Here is a 15837-nt window from a genome sequence, read left to right as displayed (position 1 = left end):
AATTTTGCACAAGGTATTAAACACAGTGTTGGAGAAGTCTTTGTGATGAATTTTTCTTCCCTTTCCTTTGCACCATACCAGAACCTGCATTTGAGAGGAAGAGTATGCTTCCTGAAGCGTGTTTCTTTGCCTCCCTCTCTTTATCATTTGAGTGACTGACAGACTAGAAAAGAGCTGGCCTTCTTTTGAAATATGTCATAACACATGCAGTTACATAGGTTTCTCTATCACTATTCAGGTTTTGCAATTGAAACGAAGACCCGCTTAGAGTAGAGCTCAAGTCTTTCTCCTAAGAAGTGTGAAGGAAGGCTGTGGTTTTGAATTGGCTTCTGATCAGTGTGGTTTACAAGTCTTTGGAAAAGTGTCTGTGCTAAGGAAAAGTAATGTCTTGGTACAGAGAGAGAAAGTAAGGATGTGTGTGTGTATCTCCTGATGCTCCTGCTCTGCTGCACCTGATTCTGGGTCTATTTGGGATTTGCATTCTTCTCATACTTTCTCTCTGTGGTCATTTCATACTTGCACAACCTGTATTTGCTTTTCTTCATCTCCTTGTTCCTGTTGCTGTTGCCATTACTGGGCCTACTTCCTCTGATGCCTTCAGGATGGGGCCTTCTTTATGGATTTTGTTCGCAGCCCACGCACAGCTTCAACCTTCTACTCACAGGTTAGTTTTGAATGGTGTCTCGTCATCTCTGGCTTTTGGACTGAGGTGAGAGAGAGCATTTGTCGTCCTGGGCTTGCAGTTTGGGGAACCTGGGTTAGTTTCCAGATCTGCTTGCTGAGAAGGAGATGCGCAGCATGAAAAGGATGAAGTGCTTGATGGGTGATGCACCTGTTTCCTTCCACCATTCAATAATTTTGATGTGCGTTGGATATTCATGTGCCCTGCCTTACTGTGCTTTTCACTACTGTATTACTGTCTTGCCAACTACTGAAGCTTCTCGTTTTGCGTGTCAGTAAGTGCTGGTTTTCCATTTTCCCTTGCGAAGCAAAGATGGCCGCAGCTTGCTTACCTCATTCTTGGCTAAATTTCTCCAGTGTTAGTTAACTGACAGGTGGTTCTGAGGATATCTAAGTCAAGTTGTGTTCTCGGGTTCTTAAACAACTGAGAGCTGAAAACATTGGTTTCATCTTGGTCTGAAAGAGTCATCATGACAGATGTTGTTTGTACACTTAGCACTAGTTAAGATTTAGCAATAAAGCAGCGTAACCATAGAAAATACTGCTGGTTGAAATGAGCTCTGAGGAGGAAGAGTGGATTTAGCTGGCTGTGAGGACTGTAGATTCAGTGTGGAGCATCTGCCATTTTTGGCTGCCCCAAAAGGGACATCTGCCATTGCAGAGTGAGAGATCTTTGGGGTGCGAGAAGTGGCACAGATAAAGGGCTCTGCTGGTCCAGCCATCAGAGCTAAGTCGTATTACAGCTCTGTGATTTTAGCTGGGCGTGTGCCGTGGGTTCGCGAGGGCAGGTGAGCCTTCATATTTACGCAGATTTGAGTTACTCTCTGCTGTGCATATGCCACTTCCCCACCTCTCTAGCTTTTATATAATATGCCTTTCCTAAGCCATACGTGTTAATGGCAGATGGCAATTACAGCCTGTACTTTGCTGAATCTTTCAGCATCCGTGTTCTTTCTGAAATGATTTTATGTTAATTTTTGTGAACTGTTCAGTCTACCATGGAATAGTGCAAGTGTTCCTGCGGGAGGAAAGTGTTCTTGTTGTCTCGGTGACATAGGTGTGGGTGGGTGCCAACCAGCCTCCTGATACTACCCTAAGAAAGGAAGGAAGATGAGCTGCTTTTGTGCATTATGAAACTTGAATTCCTTGTGGTAAATTCACATATTTTTGTCTGAGAGTTAGAGTTGAAACTATTTTGCTAATTGCTTACTACTTATCTCTTAGTGACTAGGATTCCTGTTCTGTCCATTGAACGTTTATAATTATACTTACTCATTTAAGTTGAAAATGTCAGGTTGGGACCAGTGTTGCTAGCTTGACAGTAGTTCTCTCGACAGAGTTGTTGCTGCGTTGGTGATCCTCATCTTTGTTGGGGCCACTATGGAATACTGACGTACTGAATTTCATATTTGTCAGTAGCTCTCTAGTGATGACCAAAGTGAGACTGTATTTATCCTTTCTGCATATGTTTGTACTTGCCTTACAGTACTGTTTGTCATTTACAGAAACTTGAGATGAGGTGCAAATGAGAGGGGGGGAAAAAAGAAAGGAAATGGGAAAAGGATTATGTTATCAATACCATAAAGATGTTGCTGTGTTGTACTCCTTGCAGGTCTCTATAGATCAAACAGCTCCTGCAACCTTAGATGGCAATACCTTGATAAACGCGGGCCAGTCAGCTGATAGGGGCAACGCTCAGGCCTTGGGAAGTTCCCAGAGTGTAGCAGACCAAGGATATGCTACAGCCGGTTCTGCCGAGAGCGGGTAAGAAGAGCACGGCAGTACTGTGCTGGCGTGGTGGTCAGTGCATTCCCCTTGCTGAGGTCGAGGAATGGGTTCGTGGAACAGGAGGTCTGTCAGTGCTAGAAGGTGCTTGTCACAACAAGACCTTGCTGCAGCATTTCCACATGCAGAAAATGCAGTAGTAAAACAAGCCTTGCAACCTGGTTTCCCACAATTAAATGAATGTGAGGCCTGATTTTTTTTCCTCCCACCCTACCCCCCAAAAGTTTCATTCTTCTGGAAATGAAGAATGAAGAAATTCTATTTCTGAAAGCTGTTAGCAGAAAACCAGGCTTTGCATTGACATCTGTCTTCCCTCTGTTTTAGCAAAGGGGGCCCCTGCATGCCTAAATGGATCAAGTAGGTTGGTGAAATCCAAGAGGTTCCAACCTGGTGGTGAAACACTGGGGAGGAAGCAGCACTGAAAATAAACCATATGAGTACCTGCTTCCTGTGTTTGTATATGGAAGTTAAAAAAGCCAACTTTTAAAATGTTTGCTCTCAGTTGCTTTTGACTCTGGCAGCACATTTGATAGCGTGAATTGGGTCAGTATAGTAATGTCCTTACAGCCTAAGGTTGGGAAAATGGGTCTGATGCCTTTAGTTGTCCTTCGTGAGATGAAGAAGGAAATAAATGTGGCACAGCACAGGGAAGAGATTGCATTTTTCATAAATGTACATATTTGAACAAATCTGGCAGCTGCCCTGATTTTTGACATGATTCTGTTTGCTTCCCAGCTCTCAGCAGTGTTCAGCAAGCTCTCTGACTTCTTCCTCCACCTTGATAGAGATTCTTGAAGCCATGAAACATCCCACGTAAGTTTTTTGTTTGTTTTTCTGTTTTTTAGTCCAAGTATGCTTAATATCTGTCTGGAAGTTTTGTAAGATGATGTGAGGCACGGAGACACTCAAAGAAACCCCATGTCAGCTCTGGAGTTTTTCCAGCTCCCTTTTGTTATTCAATTCCTATCTCTCCAGGAGGGAATTCTGTAGAAATTGAGGTACCGGTATGGCCGTACAGACCTCTATTATCAGAATCCCAGTCTTGTCAAAGCAAGGTTCCTCAGCAAGGGTGACACCAAGGTGCTGTTTATGTCACGTGTTCATTTTTGTTACCAGAAGCTAACAATATGTCCCTTTGGGGGCACTGTGCGTTTCTTGTTCTGTGTCTTTATCCCTCTATCTGCTTTTTTTTCCCCAACAGTGATTTTGTCCTTGTAACTTGTAGATTTATCAATTGGTCCATGTTAACGACATATTTGACTTGCTGTGATTCAGCACAGGGATCCAGCTGCTCTCTGAACAGAAGGGCCTCTCCCCATACTGTTTCATCAGTGCAGAAGTTGTACATTGGCTGGTGAATAACGTGGAAGGTGTGCAAACGCAAGCCATGGCGATTGACATCATGCAGGTAAGAAAGTGGTCTGGGGAAGGCCAGAGATATCCCTCTCTGTGAAGAAAGTAGAACTGTAGAGGAAACCATAGTATAATCCCTGTTTCTTATTAAAATCCTCTTGTTGATACATGTTGAAGAATATGCTAAGCAAAATATGAGGTAATGAGGGCAGCACAGAAAATAACTTCTTCCACCAGAATTTTCAGTGCCTCTTAGATGTTAGATGTTAGTTTATGATGGAGATGATAATAGATATGCACACCCTACCGCTACCTGATTTATATCTCAGCAAATTGTTGTTTTTTCTTGAATAGCTTCAATTTTTTGGATGTTCAATCATGAAGCAGCAATGTGTTCTTCAGTAGTAATATACATTATTTTTTCCACTGTTATGAGTTGGTGACAGTTCTGTGTACAACCTGCCATTAGCCAGTAGGTTGCTGAGATGTCCCAATTGTTAGAAGCATGAGGCACAACAGTGATTTCTTTTTTTCTTTTTCTTTTCCTCTTTTTTCTTTGTTCTGATAATTGGTTTGGGTAATGAAGTTGTGATGCAAACAGCAAATGAATTCTCTTTCATGGATGCTGAGGTATAAACACTTTGTGCAAGATATACTGCTTGTGTTCATGGATTTTTTCTTCCCAGCTGAACTGCATCGGGGGCGGAAGGTTGGAAATGCTTTGGAGTTCATTCCTCTACTGAGATCCCATATCAATTAACAGAGAACGTAGAATGTTTCTGACCTCTTGCCTTCCTGTAGACCAATCAATAAAACCAGAGCGAGGTAAGGGAGGAAGGCAGACATCTGCAGAAAGGTCAAATGCAATTTCTCAAGGAGATAAGGACTTGCTGCACTTGCAGAATGTCAAGAGATGCATTGCTGATATTCTCCTTAGGTACATATCTGGACAAAAAGACTTCAAGAAAGAAAATAATTTCCTAATGTTCTCTAGCAACCTCTTTATATAACTTTGAGAGTGACTTCTCCTTTTTCTTCTGTGTTTACTTTGTTCTCTTCAGAAAATGCTAGAAGAGCAACTGATTGTCCATGCATCTGGAGAAGCTTTACGAACCTTCATCTATGGCTTTTATTTTTACAAGATTGTTGTGGACAAAGAACCTGAGCGAGGTCAGAATTCTGTTTAATTACAAGACTTTCCTCCTTATCTGTTTGCATAGTCACTAGCTGCACTTGATTCTTAGGGGTGCTGCTGCAGAAATGCACCTTGGGAGCAACCAGAAACAGTTCTAAAGAGAGTTGAAGAAATTTAGTTAATCTTTGGGAACTTTCTTTTAAAAAAAGCAATTACAAACAATGTGACCTAATTTTTTTTTTTCCTTCCCCATTTTCAAAAAGAGCCACTTCTCTTTCTTGATTGTGAGCACTTGTTTCTGACTGTGACCTGTCCTTCCCCTTGCTTTTTGTTCAGTGGGCATGCAGCAGCCTACCATGTGGCACACAGCTGCTATGGACGACTTCTCCACCTTTCAGAGGAAATGGTTTGAGGTGGCGTTTGTGGCAGAAGAGCTCCTGCACTCAGAAATCCCAGCGTTCCTCCTGCCCTGGCTGCCCAGCCGCCCAGCCTCCTATGCAAGTAGGCACAGTTCCTTTAGCCGCAGTTTCGGAGGACGGAGCCAGGCAGCTGCACTCTTAGGTAGATGCACAGCACAGGTGACAGCTGGGGAAGTGCAAGGGGATAGTTTGAAGGGGGAAGAGCAGCCAGCCAAGGGTATGATCTCACGTGGACCAGCAATAAAGCTGCGAATTTCATGCTGGCCTTATGTGTCTTGCAGGTGATCTCATTCTCATATGTCTGAGGTACGTTTCACTGGCTGAGCAGGGCAAATTTTGCTGCTCGTTACTGAAATACAGCAAAAAGTATTTTGGAAAAATTCATTGCTCCTGTCTCTTCCCCCGTGCCATCCTCTAAAATTCAGAGAGAGAACACTGACTTTGTGTCTCCTTGCAGAGCCAAATAGACTCTTTACAACCTGTGAAGAGCGTGGAGGGATAAGTTGTGAGAACAGTAGATAATCCAAACTCTGCTTAAAATGACATGCCTAAGTGCTTCCCAAGGACAAGAGCCCCAGTGAGATCCAGATGTCTTAGAGAAGTTTTCTGTGATGTGGTGCTGGAGGCTCCTGGGCTAGTCTGAACCATTTGCAGCCAGACTCTGTGTGTTAATGTCTGGGAAGCCCAGCTGCAAGTGATCCCTGCAGTGTGGGAGCCGTAGGGGTTGCATTTGGAAGATCAGGATGCAGCTGGGCAAGATACAATTATAACCTCTAAAGGTTCTGCAATGTGTGAAGTACAACACTGACTACCATTAACAGCCTGTGAAACATACTGGCTGCATGTTGGACTGTGTTGCTTTGTCATCTCTTTGTTGCGTTTCCGGGCCAGCCTGAGTCACTTGCTTTTGCTACCCTTTCCCTGTTTAAAATTACCAGAAAAATCATTGCTATGGAACTGCAGCTTCAGATTTATTTAGATGCATCTTTTAAAGGATTATCTCAATTAGGGATAAAAATAAAATTCCACTGTTCTCCTATTTTATATATTTGACCTTCTGAAGAGAAGTGACTTATTCTTGGTGTAGCATCTGTATCTCTTAAACCTGAAGTAACAATAATCCATATGTATTTCTGAAAGTCTTGTTTGAAGAGGAACAGCATCAGAAATGGGAAAGCATTAAGGATAGGAAGCCTGAACTTAGGGTTAAATCCCTGAAGCCAACATATGCAGGATATTTTTCCCTGCCGCACGATAAATCTGTTACTTTGGCCAGTATCCAACCTCATTAGCTCAATGATTGGACAAAACCAAAGTCTGAACGTAGGCTGGCATGAAAGCATTTTGAGGGCTGAGGAGCTGGGGCTGGATCCTGTTCTTGCTTTGATCTCTTACTCACTGCTTGGCCTGGGAAAACAACTTCACTTTTCTATGCCTGTCCACTTTTGAGATGAGATGATCAAGACTCAGTAAGCTCGCACGTGGGGAAACGGGCAAAGAAGGAAGGGTGTTTTAGTGCCTCTTTCACCTTTTCTTTAACACCAGCCAGAAAAGAGCGTATTCCCTCAGTGTGTGATGTAGTCGCACACTTCTATAGCCCTTCTCTCATTTCCATTGGAATTATGTCCATTCTGCTGTTTAACTAATTTGCAGGCCATGGATGAATGAGAAATGCCTCCAAGCTGCTGACATGCACTCTGGTTATTCCAAGGGTCGTTTCTTGGAGGAAAACTCAGTATAGAACTTCTTTTTCTTAAAGTGAACTGGTTTAATTAATGTTTCTGTGCTGTCCCTCTTCTAAACAGTGTTCCATCAAAAAAATTTATCAGCACATCAGAGGCGAGGAGCTTTACTAAACTCATATGACCTCTGGTCCACGTGACTTCATTTGTTCCTCTCTTGGCTTTGATTTGGTTGTGGTTTTGATTTCTTCCCCTCCCCACCTTCCCTAAATGTCAGGCTGTGACACAAAATTGCATGCAAGCATTGGGAGCTCTGGAACAAGCTCCATGTATCCCTAAAATCCTTATCCCTCCCAGTGATTGTCCCCTTTCCCTTCCCACTGAAAATCTGACCTGTGATATACCTAATCTTGTCCCTTTTGATTTATAGCAATGCATGCACTAGCAATTGTAGCGATGTATGTAGCGTAGTCTGTGACTGGAGAATAACCTGCCTGCTCCTCTCCGATGTACTCAATAAATCATTAGCTAAATACTCAGTGGTACAAGACAAGTGGGAAGCAGGTGAGTCTTCTTAAAATCAGATACACGGAAGCCAGGGAGTTTATTTTATTAAAATTAAGTTGATTATAATCGGAAGCTTCTAAATTCAGAGAAACGTGGATATTTTTCATCAGTTTGTAAGGTCCTTATTATTAGTTCACCCGGTTGGGCTGTCTTCCTGCTGCCTTGCCTGTGAATTACAGCTGCAGGCAAGGGGGAGAGAGAGACTCCAGCCCTAACGGAGTGGCTGCAGTACGTACAAGAAGGAACAGCCTAAGGGAGCAGGGAGCTCATTCTTCACAGTGTGCTGGTTCAGGTACAGTGGACTGTCGTGTTATCACTGACCTCGTAGCTAATGACCGGCATCTACCTGCCTGAGCTGCTTTTGCTTTACATCTTTTGGGAGGTTGCCTTCCAGCATCTCAAACCAGGGTTCGTATTTTGTTACAAAACTGACATTGTAACCTTCTCCTAACCACAAACGTTGCATCTACAGTGATATTGCAAGTGAAGAGGAGGACAAAATATAAAATCATGAGATGTTGATCTGTCTGACGATATCAGATCAACTCAGAACTTGCAGATAACACAACTCCTACAGATAGATATGGATTTTATTTACAAAACAAAACTGGGTGATATTCTTCCATTTTTGGGTGTTTTTTTTCCCCCCTGTTGCTAAGCTGCAGTAACAGSAGTGTAAAGGATTTGCTTTTAACCCTGAAAACTGTCTCCAGCCAACTTGCAGTAGAAGTGAATGAAGGTGGAAACTTTCCTTCTACCTTGAGGATGGACTTCAGCCATTCAATAGGGTCCTTTAAAGCTGACTATATAAAAGGGGGCACGTCTTCCTTTACTTAGGCAAGATATAACAATATCTATCCCTAATGCATGCAATTAAAAGGCACCATGAAGTGCCAAGCAAGGGTTTTTCAGTAGTATTATTGCAGCCCTTTGTATTTGATGTCAGTTTTTAACATTATAGAAATGTTAAATGTTGCATTTGTATAACGGAAAGTTGAAAGTGACACCATGGCTCATAGCAGGACTTTGGACCCAACGTTGGGAGGTCTGGGGTCTATCCCTGGCCTTGCCTGCAGTCACTCTATGACACCAGCCAAGTCACTTCCACTTTCTGTGCTTCTGTTCCTCTTTTGCCTGGTATCTGAGATTTTCTTTGACTGGAATTCTGGGATGTGGGGCACAAAAGGAGCTGGATCTTGGGCACTCTTCTACCCCTGATTGCCTAGGAGTGGAAAGTATTGCAGTGATCCTAACACTGCTGCATGAGTCTTGGCTGACTTCTCTTGCTTTTACAAAAACTGTTGGATATGCAGTTTTAGCAATGTGGTAATGTGGGATATTGATGTGGGGTTAAAGAAACAAGGAGTTTAGTTTCTAATGTCCTTTAGCTATGGAAAGTCCTGGAATGCTCCTGCCCTGGGTAACGGTGCCCCATTGTGATTTCTGGTGGGGGCAGATAGAAACCAATTAGGGAAGTCCTGGGTACTGAAGGAGGTAGTGTTGTCTAGCCATATTTAATTAGGGCACCAGACACTTATTGATTAGCTGTTTGGCTCTTGGTAGAGTTTCTTTATTGCAGTTGAGATGTCTCGACTGCTTGGGGAGGTAATTCTGTGGCATAGACTCCTGGTATGAGTAATACTATTTTTTCTGTCTTTTGTGATCTAGGTGAGCAGCATTCCTAGACTATTCTCTTAGCCCAAAAAAATATCTGGGGAGGAGTGGGAGGAGGACAGATTCATTCCAGATGGCTTGTTTGTCTTGTTTTCTTCTGTTCTCTTCTTTTCTCCCACCCTCTCTCGAACATACCTTCTAAATATCACCCCTATTCCTTGGCTGCTTAGCTGCCACGGTGCCCGAGCAGCGGACAGTGACGCTTGATGTGGATGTGAATAACCGCACGGACCGCTTGGAGTGGTGCAGTTGTTATTACCATGGCAATTTCTCCTTGAATGCTGCCTTTGAGATCAAGTTACACTGGATGGCAGTGACTGCGGCTGTTCTTTTTGAGATGGTAAGGGTTCTGGGAGACCACAGCAGTGCCAGTCTGGCCTAACTGCTTACCCGTTACACCACTGTGAACGTTGTCATGTGTCAGGTGGGAAGTATTAGGAGAGCGACTGTGGGTTGGAGCTGCTGCCATTTTGATAGGTAATTTTACTGATGATCATACTGTTAAGTGTTGGCATTGCTGCACCCGATCATGATTTATCATGCTATCTATAGTCACTCTGTCTGTGGGACAGTATTCTGCATCTGAAGGGTTTCATGCCCACTGTGTAGAGGCCAGTACAGGTGAAGATGGTATTTAAGTCCCGCCTAGGCAAATCTTAGGCCTTAAACTGGATCTTTGGAAAGGAATGTCTTTCACATCATGTTCCTTCTCTCCCCAAACCTAAGAGCTTTAAAACTCAATGGAATTGCTTTCATGACAGGGCTTTGGTAGGCAGTGTGTTCTTCCCAGTCAACCATGATTTTTAGCTTTTTTTGAACTTGCTGAAAACATTTTGAATTGAAAATGCAAGCAGTTCTTGTCTTTTTTTTTTTTATTAGAGTTTTCTTGACTTTTGTTTCGTTTTCCCTTTTGTATCTTCTGTAAAGCTCTGGCTCTGTTTAACGCCAGGTTTTACCCCACCCAAACAAATAGCACTAGTTGATTGTTTTTGCTTTTATATGAAATCTGTTGCACTTTCCAGTAAAGCAGCAGTACTTAGCCACTGCTGATAAGTAGGCTGAATCAGTTCCTGAAAAATGTCCTATTTTAAAGTGCTTTCTGATTGATGTGGCACTTAAAAAAGGAAAGCCTGATGTCTTGTGCTTGTACAGCTTTGCTTACGGGGACGCTTGTGTGCTTGCCGTGCGAAGCAAGCTGAGCCGGTGGAGAATTGAGCATGTCTGATCTATTCTTGGCAAGATGAGTTGCTCCTATGCACATTAGTGCCTTTCCTCAGTTTGACATATGTGGTATGATTCATTGTTTGAATCTTTTTCTCAGGTTCAGGGCTGGCATCGGAAAGCCACATCCTGTGGCTTCCTGCTAGTTCCAGTCTTGGAAGGTCCATTCGCGTTGCCCAGCTACTTATATGGAGACCCACTTAGAGCTCAGTTGTTCATCCCACTCAATGTTAGCTGCTTGTTGAAGGAGGGCAGCGAGCATTTGTTTGATGGTAAGAAATGTGCTTTATTTTACCCTTTGGGATACTCTCCTGCAAGTAGATCCCTTCTGGCACATAGCTAGCATGAAGAACCTCATTTATCAGAAATGCATCAGCTGGATGAAGAGCCTGCCTTTATATTCCTGTACAGCCCCTGGCGGGAAGGTGGTGCTCCGAGGAAGCTGTGCTGGCAGGCTAATCGGCATGTAACACTGCACGAAGTTGGCAGCAAGAAGTACCAAGGCAGGGGAAAGGCGGTCTCCCCACTGATCCTTGTTGTCATAATGTTGCATGCCCTTACAGAACCTGTATCAAGTAGTTTTACTGTTTGACATGATGTTACACTGTAAAAGTCTATTTTGCTGGTAGGCCCTGCCCATAGGGGAGCTGCCTTTGTATCCTGCATTTGCTGCTTCTCCCCCTCAGTGAGATTAGGTTTTCGTGACTGCCATCCTCTTTTTTGTTGCCATGGTTACATTCATGGTAAGAGTGCTTGCACTTGAGATTAAGAGCTAGAAACTGCAGTCGTCTTTTCTGCAATGTGACCTCTCCCATTCGAGTGACGCTGTTGCTGTAAGTCTCAGGTGAGAGCTCAGATATCAGACAGCACCATCCCCATGCAGAGAGAGGTAATGCTGCATCATGAGAAAAGACAAGTTGGAAGAGACTCTGTGTTAAAATAGTGAAGATGATCAGTTTCTTTATTTTTGTTAACCCTCGACCCAGTGTCCAGGTGTAAATGTAGAAGGATCAGTGACAAACCCATATGCTGTGAGTAAGTATTTTCGGTGCCCTCTATAGTGATACACAGCCGCCAACTCTCCTTCCTTGCCCTTTCCTTCATCTCTAAAGATACAAAAGCTGAATTCAGGGATGAATTTGCTACTGATGTATACAAGGCATATGTCTAATAGGCTGGCATTCAAGGGACAGCTGGCAGAAAATAGGGCTAAAAGAGAGGGCCAGAAAAAACCAAAGTGCGCAGAAAGAGTCCGAGGAAGACTGAAGTTTTGCAAGAGCGAAGGAAATTAAGGGGCTTCGCTAGGTGATCGTTACCTTTTTGTTTGTTTCAGGCTTTGAGCCAGAAACATACTGGGACCGTATGCATCTCCTCCAGGAAGCAATAGCCTACAGGTATGTGGAGCAGACTGACTGCAAGGTTTGTATCTCCCTGGATGAGGTGGGATGAAGACCTGCGCTGAGCACTCGCTCCTGAGCTGCCTGGGTTCGGTGCAGTCTGCCTCTCTGAAGTCTGCTTGCAGATTATTAGATTAAAACATAACTAAAATGCCTGGAAGTGCTTCTGTGGGGGTGAAGGGGGCAGGTGGATACTGTGTTTCAGCTTGTCGCTCCATAGCAAACCTTACCCTTGTCCTGGGCAGGGCTTTGGCTTTGGAAGATGCCCTGTTGTTCTAGGTTAGAAGCAATAGACTGCAAATAGACTTCCGTGTGAGCAGGGACTGTTATTCCTCCATGTGTACTTAATGTAGTCCTGAGCTGGACGACAACCAGTGACTGACAGCAAGCAGGAGACTGGGTTATGAGCTGCATACAGGAGGTTGGGAACAATTTAAGAAGAAATTGCTGAACGTTTTGAATACTACCTAGCCTTGCCCCTCTGCATGCTTGAGCTGCCAGTTTGTTTCACAGAGCTGCTGCCAGGCTCTTTTTCATGATAGAGAGGCTGGCTTTTGTAATGGAATTTAGCTTGGAGATGTACTTTCATTAGCTCAGAAAGCAGAAGAGGAACGACTGTTCTCCAACAGCAGAGAGGCGTCAGGTGAGCTGCCTGCGGTTGTGTGGAACTCTGCCCAGCAGGAACAGAATGATCTTACAGCTCGAAGTCTACCCAAGGAATGTGTTGCTTTACTATAACTCTTCCCTCCTCTGTGTGCAGCTGCCCCATTTTGTCAGAGACTGCTTAAAGCCCTCCCAAACTGAGCTACTGGCGCTCTTGTTTCAGACACAAGCTAGGAAAGGGATCAGTGCGGTGTTGCAGAACTTCACACTGTGCCTCGCAGGGGCAGGGAGCATTTGGAGAAGCTCGGGTCTCCTCTTCCCTTTTTTCCCTTGCCTTCAGTCCTTGGAAAAAGGGGCCTTTGGATGTGGTTGTGGAAGATTTTCCCTCATGCCCCTGCCCTGGGCTGAAGGAATCCTAGCTGGAGCAGCTTTTATTTATTTATTTATTTATTTCTTCCTGGTGTTTGTTTCCCCAGATTCGGATTTGTGCAAGATAAATACTCAGCCTCTGCATTCAACTTTCCAGCTGAGAACAAGCCCCAGTATATCCATGTCACAGGTGAGCAATACTTGGCAGGCAGGGGGGCGAGGAGGAGGCTATTATAAACAAAAGAACCATTTTACAGTCAGTTTGTGTTTTGTGTCAGTGGCACCGATCCTCACTGTGTCTCTAGTCAGATCACAAGTAAATGTATCAGCCAACACAAACCAAAAAAACTGGAGAGACAGTATGAAATAAGCACAGAGCGTTGCTGCTAATGAATGGCATTGATTTGCAATCTGCCTTTATGGGGTCTCTGCAACTTTTTATTTGCAGGAGAGGGAGATACAGTAATAAAGCCAGAGCTTATTCTGAGTGTAGCTTATACAAATGTGTATCTAGAAGCTTGTAGGGAAGCAATGTGGGAGAGGTCAGTACCCTCCTCTGGTTTAAGTTCGGTTATAGCTGCATCTCTCCCTGCACGCACTGTGTGGGAGATAATGAGAGCATTTAGGATCCACTTGCTCTCCATATTCTTCTTCATTAATGCGGGTGATCTATCAGCACTTTTTAACTAAGCTCCATGCATGGCATATCACAGTAAAATGATAGTATGTTCAAATGGGTTGCTGGGACATGAAGGCAATGGCAGGAAAAGAGCTTTTGGAAGACTGCAGAAGAGAATGGAGATTGGCGTAAAGATGGAAAGATGGGTCAGAGCCTACAGCTTTGCTACATTCCCTTCCACCAAGAGAAAGACAAAACTAAGTGCTCTCTCTGAGTGTTGTAATTTGCAGAAGGAAATAGCACGTAAAAGGGAAGAAGGAAAAGCATGTCTCATTTTATCTTGCTAAAAAAGCAATTAAATGAAACTCAGCCCAGTTTCCCTTTCAGAATCTCATGAATCAGCTGCTGGTCGTAGAGGCTTAGGTCTGCCTTAGACTAAAGTCCTGTCCGTTTCCCCCAGGGACGGTGTTTTTGCAGCTCCCATATTCCAAGCGGAAATTCTCCTGTGGGCAGCAGCGACGCCGGCGCAACTCCACGAGCTCCACCAACCAGAACATGTTCTGTGAGGAGCGCATTGGCTACAACTGGGCCTACAACACCATGCTGACCAAAACGTGGCGATCCAGTGCCACTGGGGATGAGAAATTTGCTGATCGGTTGCTCAAAGACTTTACAGACTTTTGCTGGAACAAAGATAGCCGGCTTGTCTTGTTCTGGACTGACTGTCTGGATAAGATGCATGCTAGTGCTCCGTGAAAGGGGATGGTGTCTCTAAGGGAGACGGCTAAAAGCTTTACTGTGTGACAGGAAAGTAGTAGAGAGTGACTGGAAAAGGGCCTCTCTGTTGCGTTCATCCTGAAGCTCAGAGGGGACCTGATCAATATTGCTGTTGATATTCAACAGAATTTGATTAAGCCCTTGGAAAAAGAACCTGGGCTCTTGGCTTGCCAGTACCTATTGCCTGATYTCAGCTTGATTTTTAAGTAGCTGCAGCCCTTGATTGCCAAAACTTCAGTTAGAGCAGAAGTAAAACAGGGAGGGTGCGGATGGTTTCCAAGGGCAGTTAGATACAGCACAGAAAGTGGTGGTAGAAGCTTATCATCGCTGGAGATGGTCGGTGCAGTTTGCATCTGACATGCCTGACAGCACCCTGCCTCCCTCCCTGTTGAGGTGTACCTGCTTGTGTGAATATGTAAGATAAAATGTGAGACACACTTGTTAAATGTTCATACATGTAAATAAGTAAAACTGCAGAAAACGAAGCGACTTGATGTTCTGTGATGTTCTGTTGTCACTCTTGACAACGAGTAAATATGGAATTGGGGAATAATGAGGTGTGCGGAAAATGCAGAGCTTTGCCAAAAGGAAATACCGCTGCTCATGTCCAGCGTGATAATGAAGTGCTCCTGAGAAAGTCATGGCTACCTTGACTTTTAAGTTCAGTGGTGGAACTTTGTCCATTAATCATAGAGGACTTTCTGTCCCCAGCTCTGGATCTAGAGCAGTGTCATGCAGCAGGAGCAAGAAGCCAGTTACTGTCCAGCTAGGCCAGCATCCAAGTCTAAGGAGAAATCAAGGGCAACTAAATGCAACATGCTGCTGATTAGAGGAAGAAGGGAGATTATGAACAGTTTTGAGGATATGTCTGTGCACACAGCAAAATAAAGATACCTGTCCTCGAGTAGGCGGTGTTGGTGTTTGCAGAGAAAGCTAGCACGGAGCAGCAGGGACTTCAGCGCAAGCTGGCTATTTAAGCGTGGACTCGGGGGGGGGGGGCAGGACCTGTACCCTGCAGCATTGCACTGCACTTGGCTGCAAGATCTTTTTTGCTAATGTAATCTGCTAAATTGAAGTCAGCAGCGGGCTGCAAGCCGCACTCCTACCTTCACACGGGTGTGCAGACCTGCTTCAAGGAAAATCATAGCTGCTTCGGTTTTATCACCTAAACTGCTGCTGGATGACTCATCTGTCACCAGGCAGCACCCACCTAGAGAAGATTAGCCTGAGCTGCAAGCCTCTTCATTCAGTTCATCCGCGTGGATTACAATGGGTCTGATCCCCATTAACATCTTAAAAAAAAGTCTACTATGAAAATACCTTGCTGCACCCATTCTGCACCATCCCTTACTGGGAAAGGAGCTGGGCAGGCAGCAGGCGCTTTGTCAGAGCAGGGAGGGTTTTTTCCAGGCTCCGCGGGGGCTGCAGCGTCCTCTACCTGCGAGGACCTCGGGGCGGCGGAGGCTCCGCGCGGTGCCGGCGGGCCGCGATCCGGGGCGAGGCTGCTGCGGCCGGGCCGGCAGGTAGCGCCGGGGGCCGGAGGGGAGGCCGGGGC

At 44.6% G+C, this 15837-nt stretch overlaps 1 protein-coding gene across 11 annotated transcripts in view; it reads left to right on the top strand.

Annotated features, from left to right (window-relative positions):
- Nucleotides 1-14767, top strand: part of DEPDC5 (DEP domain containing 5) — a 49489-nt gene extending 34722 nt beyond the window's left edge. For 8 of the 11 annotated variants that reach the window (XM_026075126.1, XM_026075123.1, XM_026075120.1 and 5 more), the window contains exons 33-42: nt 2294-2445; nt 3202-3279; nt 3742-3874; nt 4881-4989; nt 5291-5515; nt 9467-9636; nt 10618-10789; nt 11851-11911; nt 12994-13076; nt 13966-14767. In XM_026075126.1, coding sequence (XP_025930911.1) covers nt 2294-2445; nt 3202-3279; nt 3742-3874; nt 4881-4989; nt 5291-5515; nt 9467-9636; nt 10618-10789; nt 11851-11911; nt 12994-13076; nt 13966-14261 — 1479 coding nt within the window. In that variant the 3' untranslated portion in view covers nt 14262-14767. Of the gene's footprint in view, nt 1-2293; nt 2446-3201; nt 3280-3741; nt 3875-4880; nt 4990-5290; nt 5533-9466; nt 9637-10617; nt 10790-11850; nt 11912-12993; nt 13077-13965 lie in introns of all 11 variants that reach the window. The other 3 variants (XR_003255076.1, XR_003255075.1, XM_026075127.1) reach the window with 3 other exon arrangements.
- The last annotated feature ends 1070 nt before the right edge of the window (nt 14768-15837 follow it).

The sequence above is a fragment of the Apteryx rowi genome, unplaced genomic scaffold (assembly GCF_003343035.1).
Source record: "Apteryx rowi isolate R43461 unplaced genomic scaffold, aptRow1 scaffold_40, whole genome shotgun sequence".
NCBI lineage: Eukaryota > Metazoa > Chordata > Aves > Apterygiformes > Apterygidae > Apteryx > Apteryx rowi.
The sequence above is the reverse complement of the archived record's forward strand: the minus strand, read 5'-3'. Positions and strand labels throughout refer to the sequence as shown.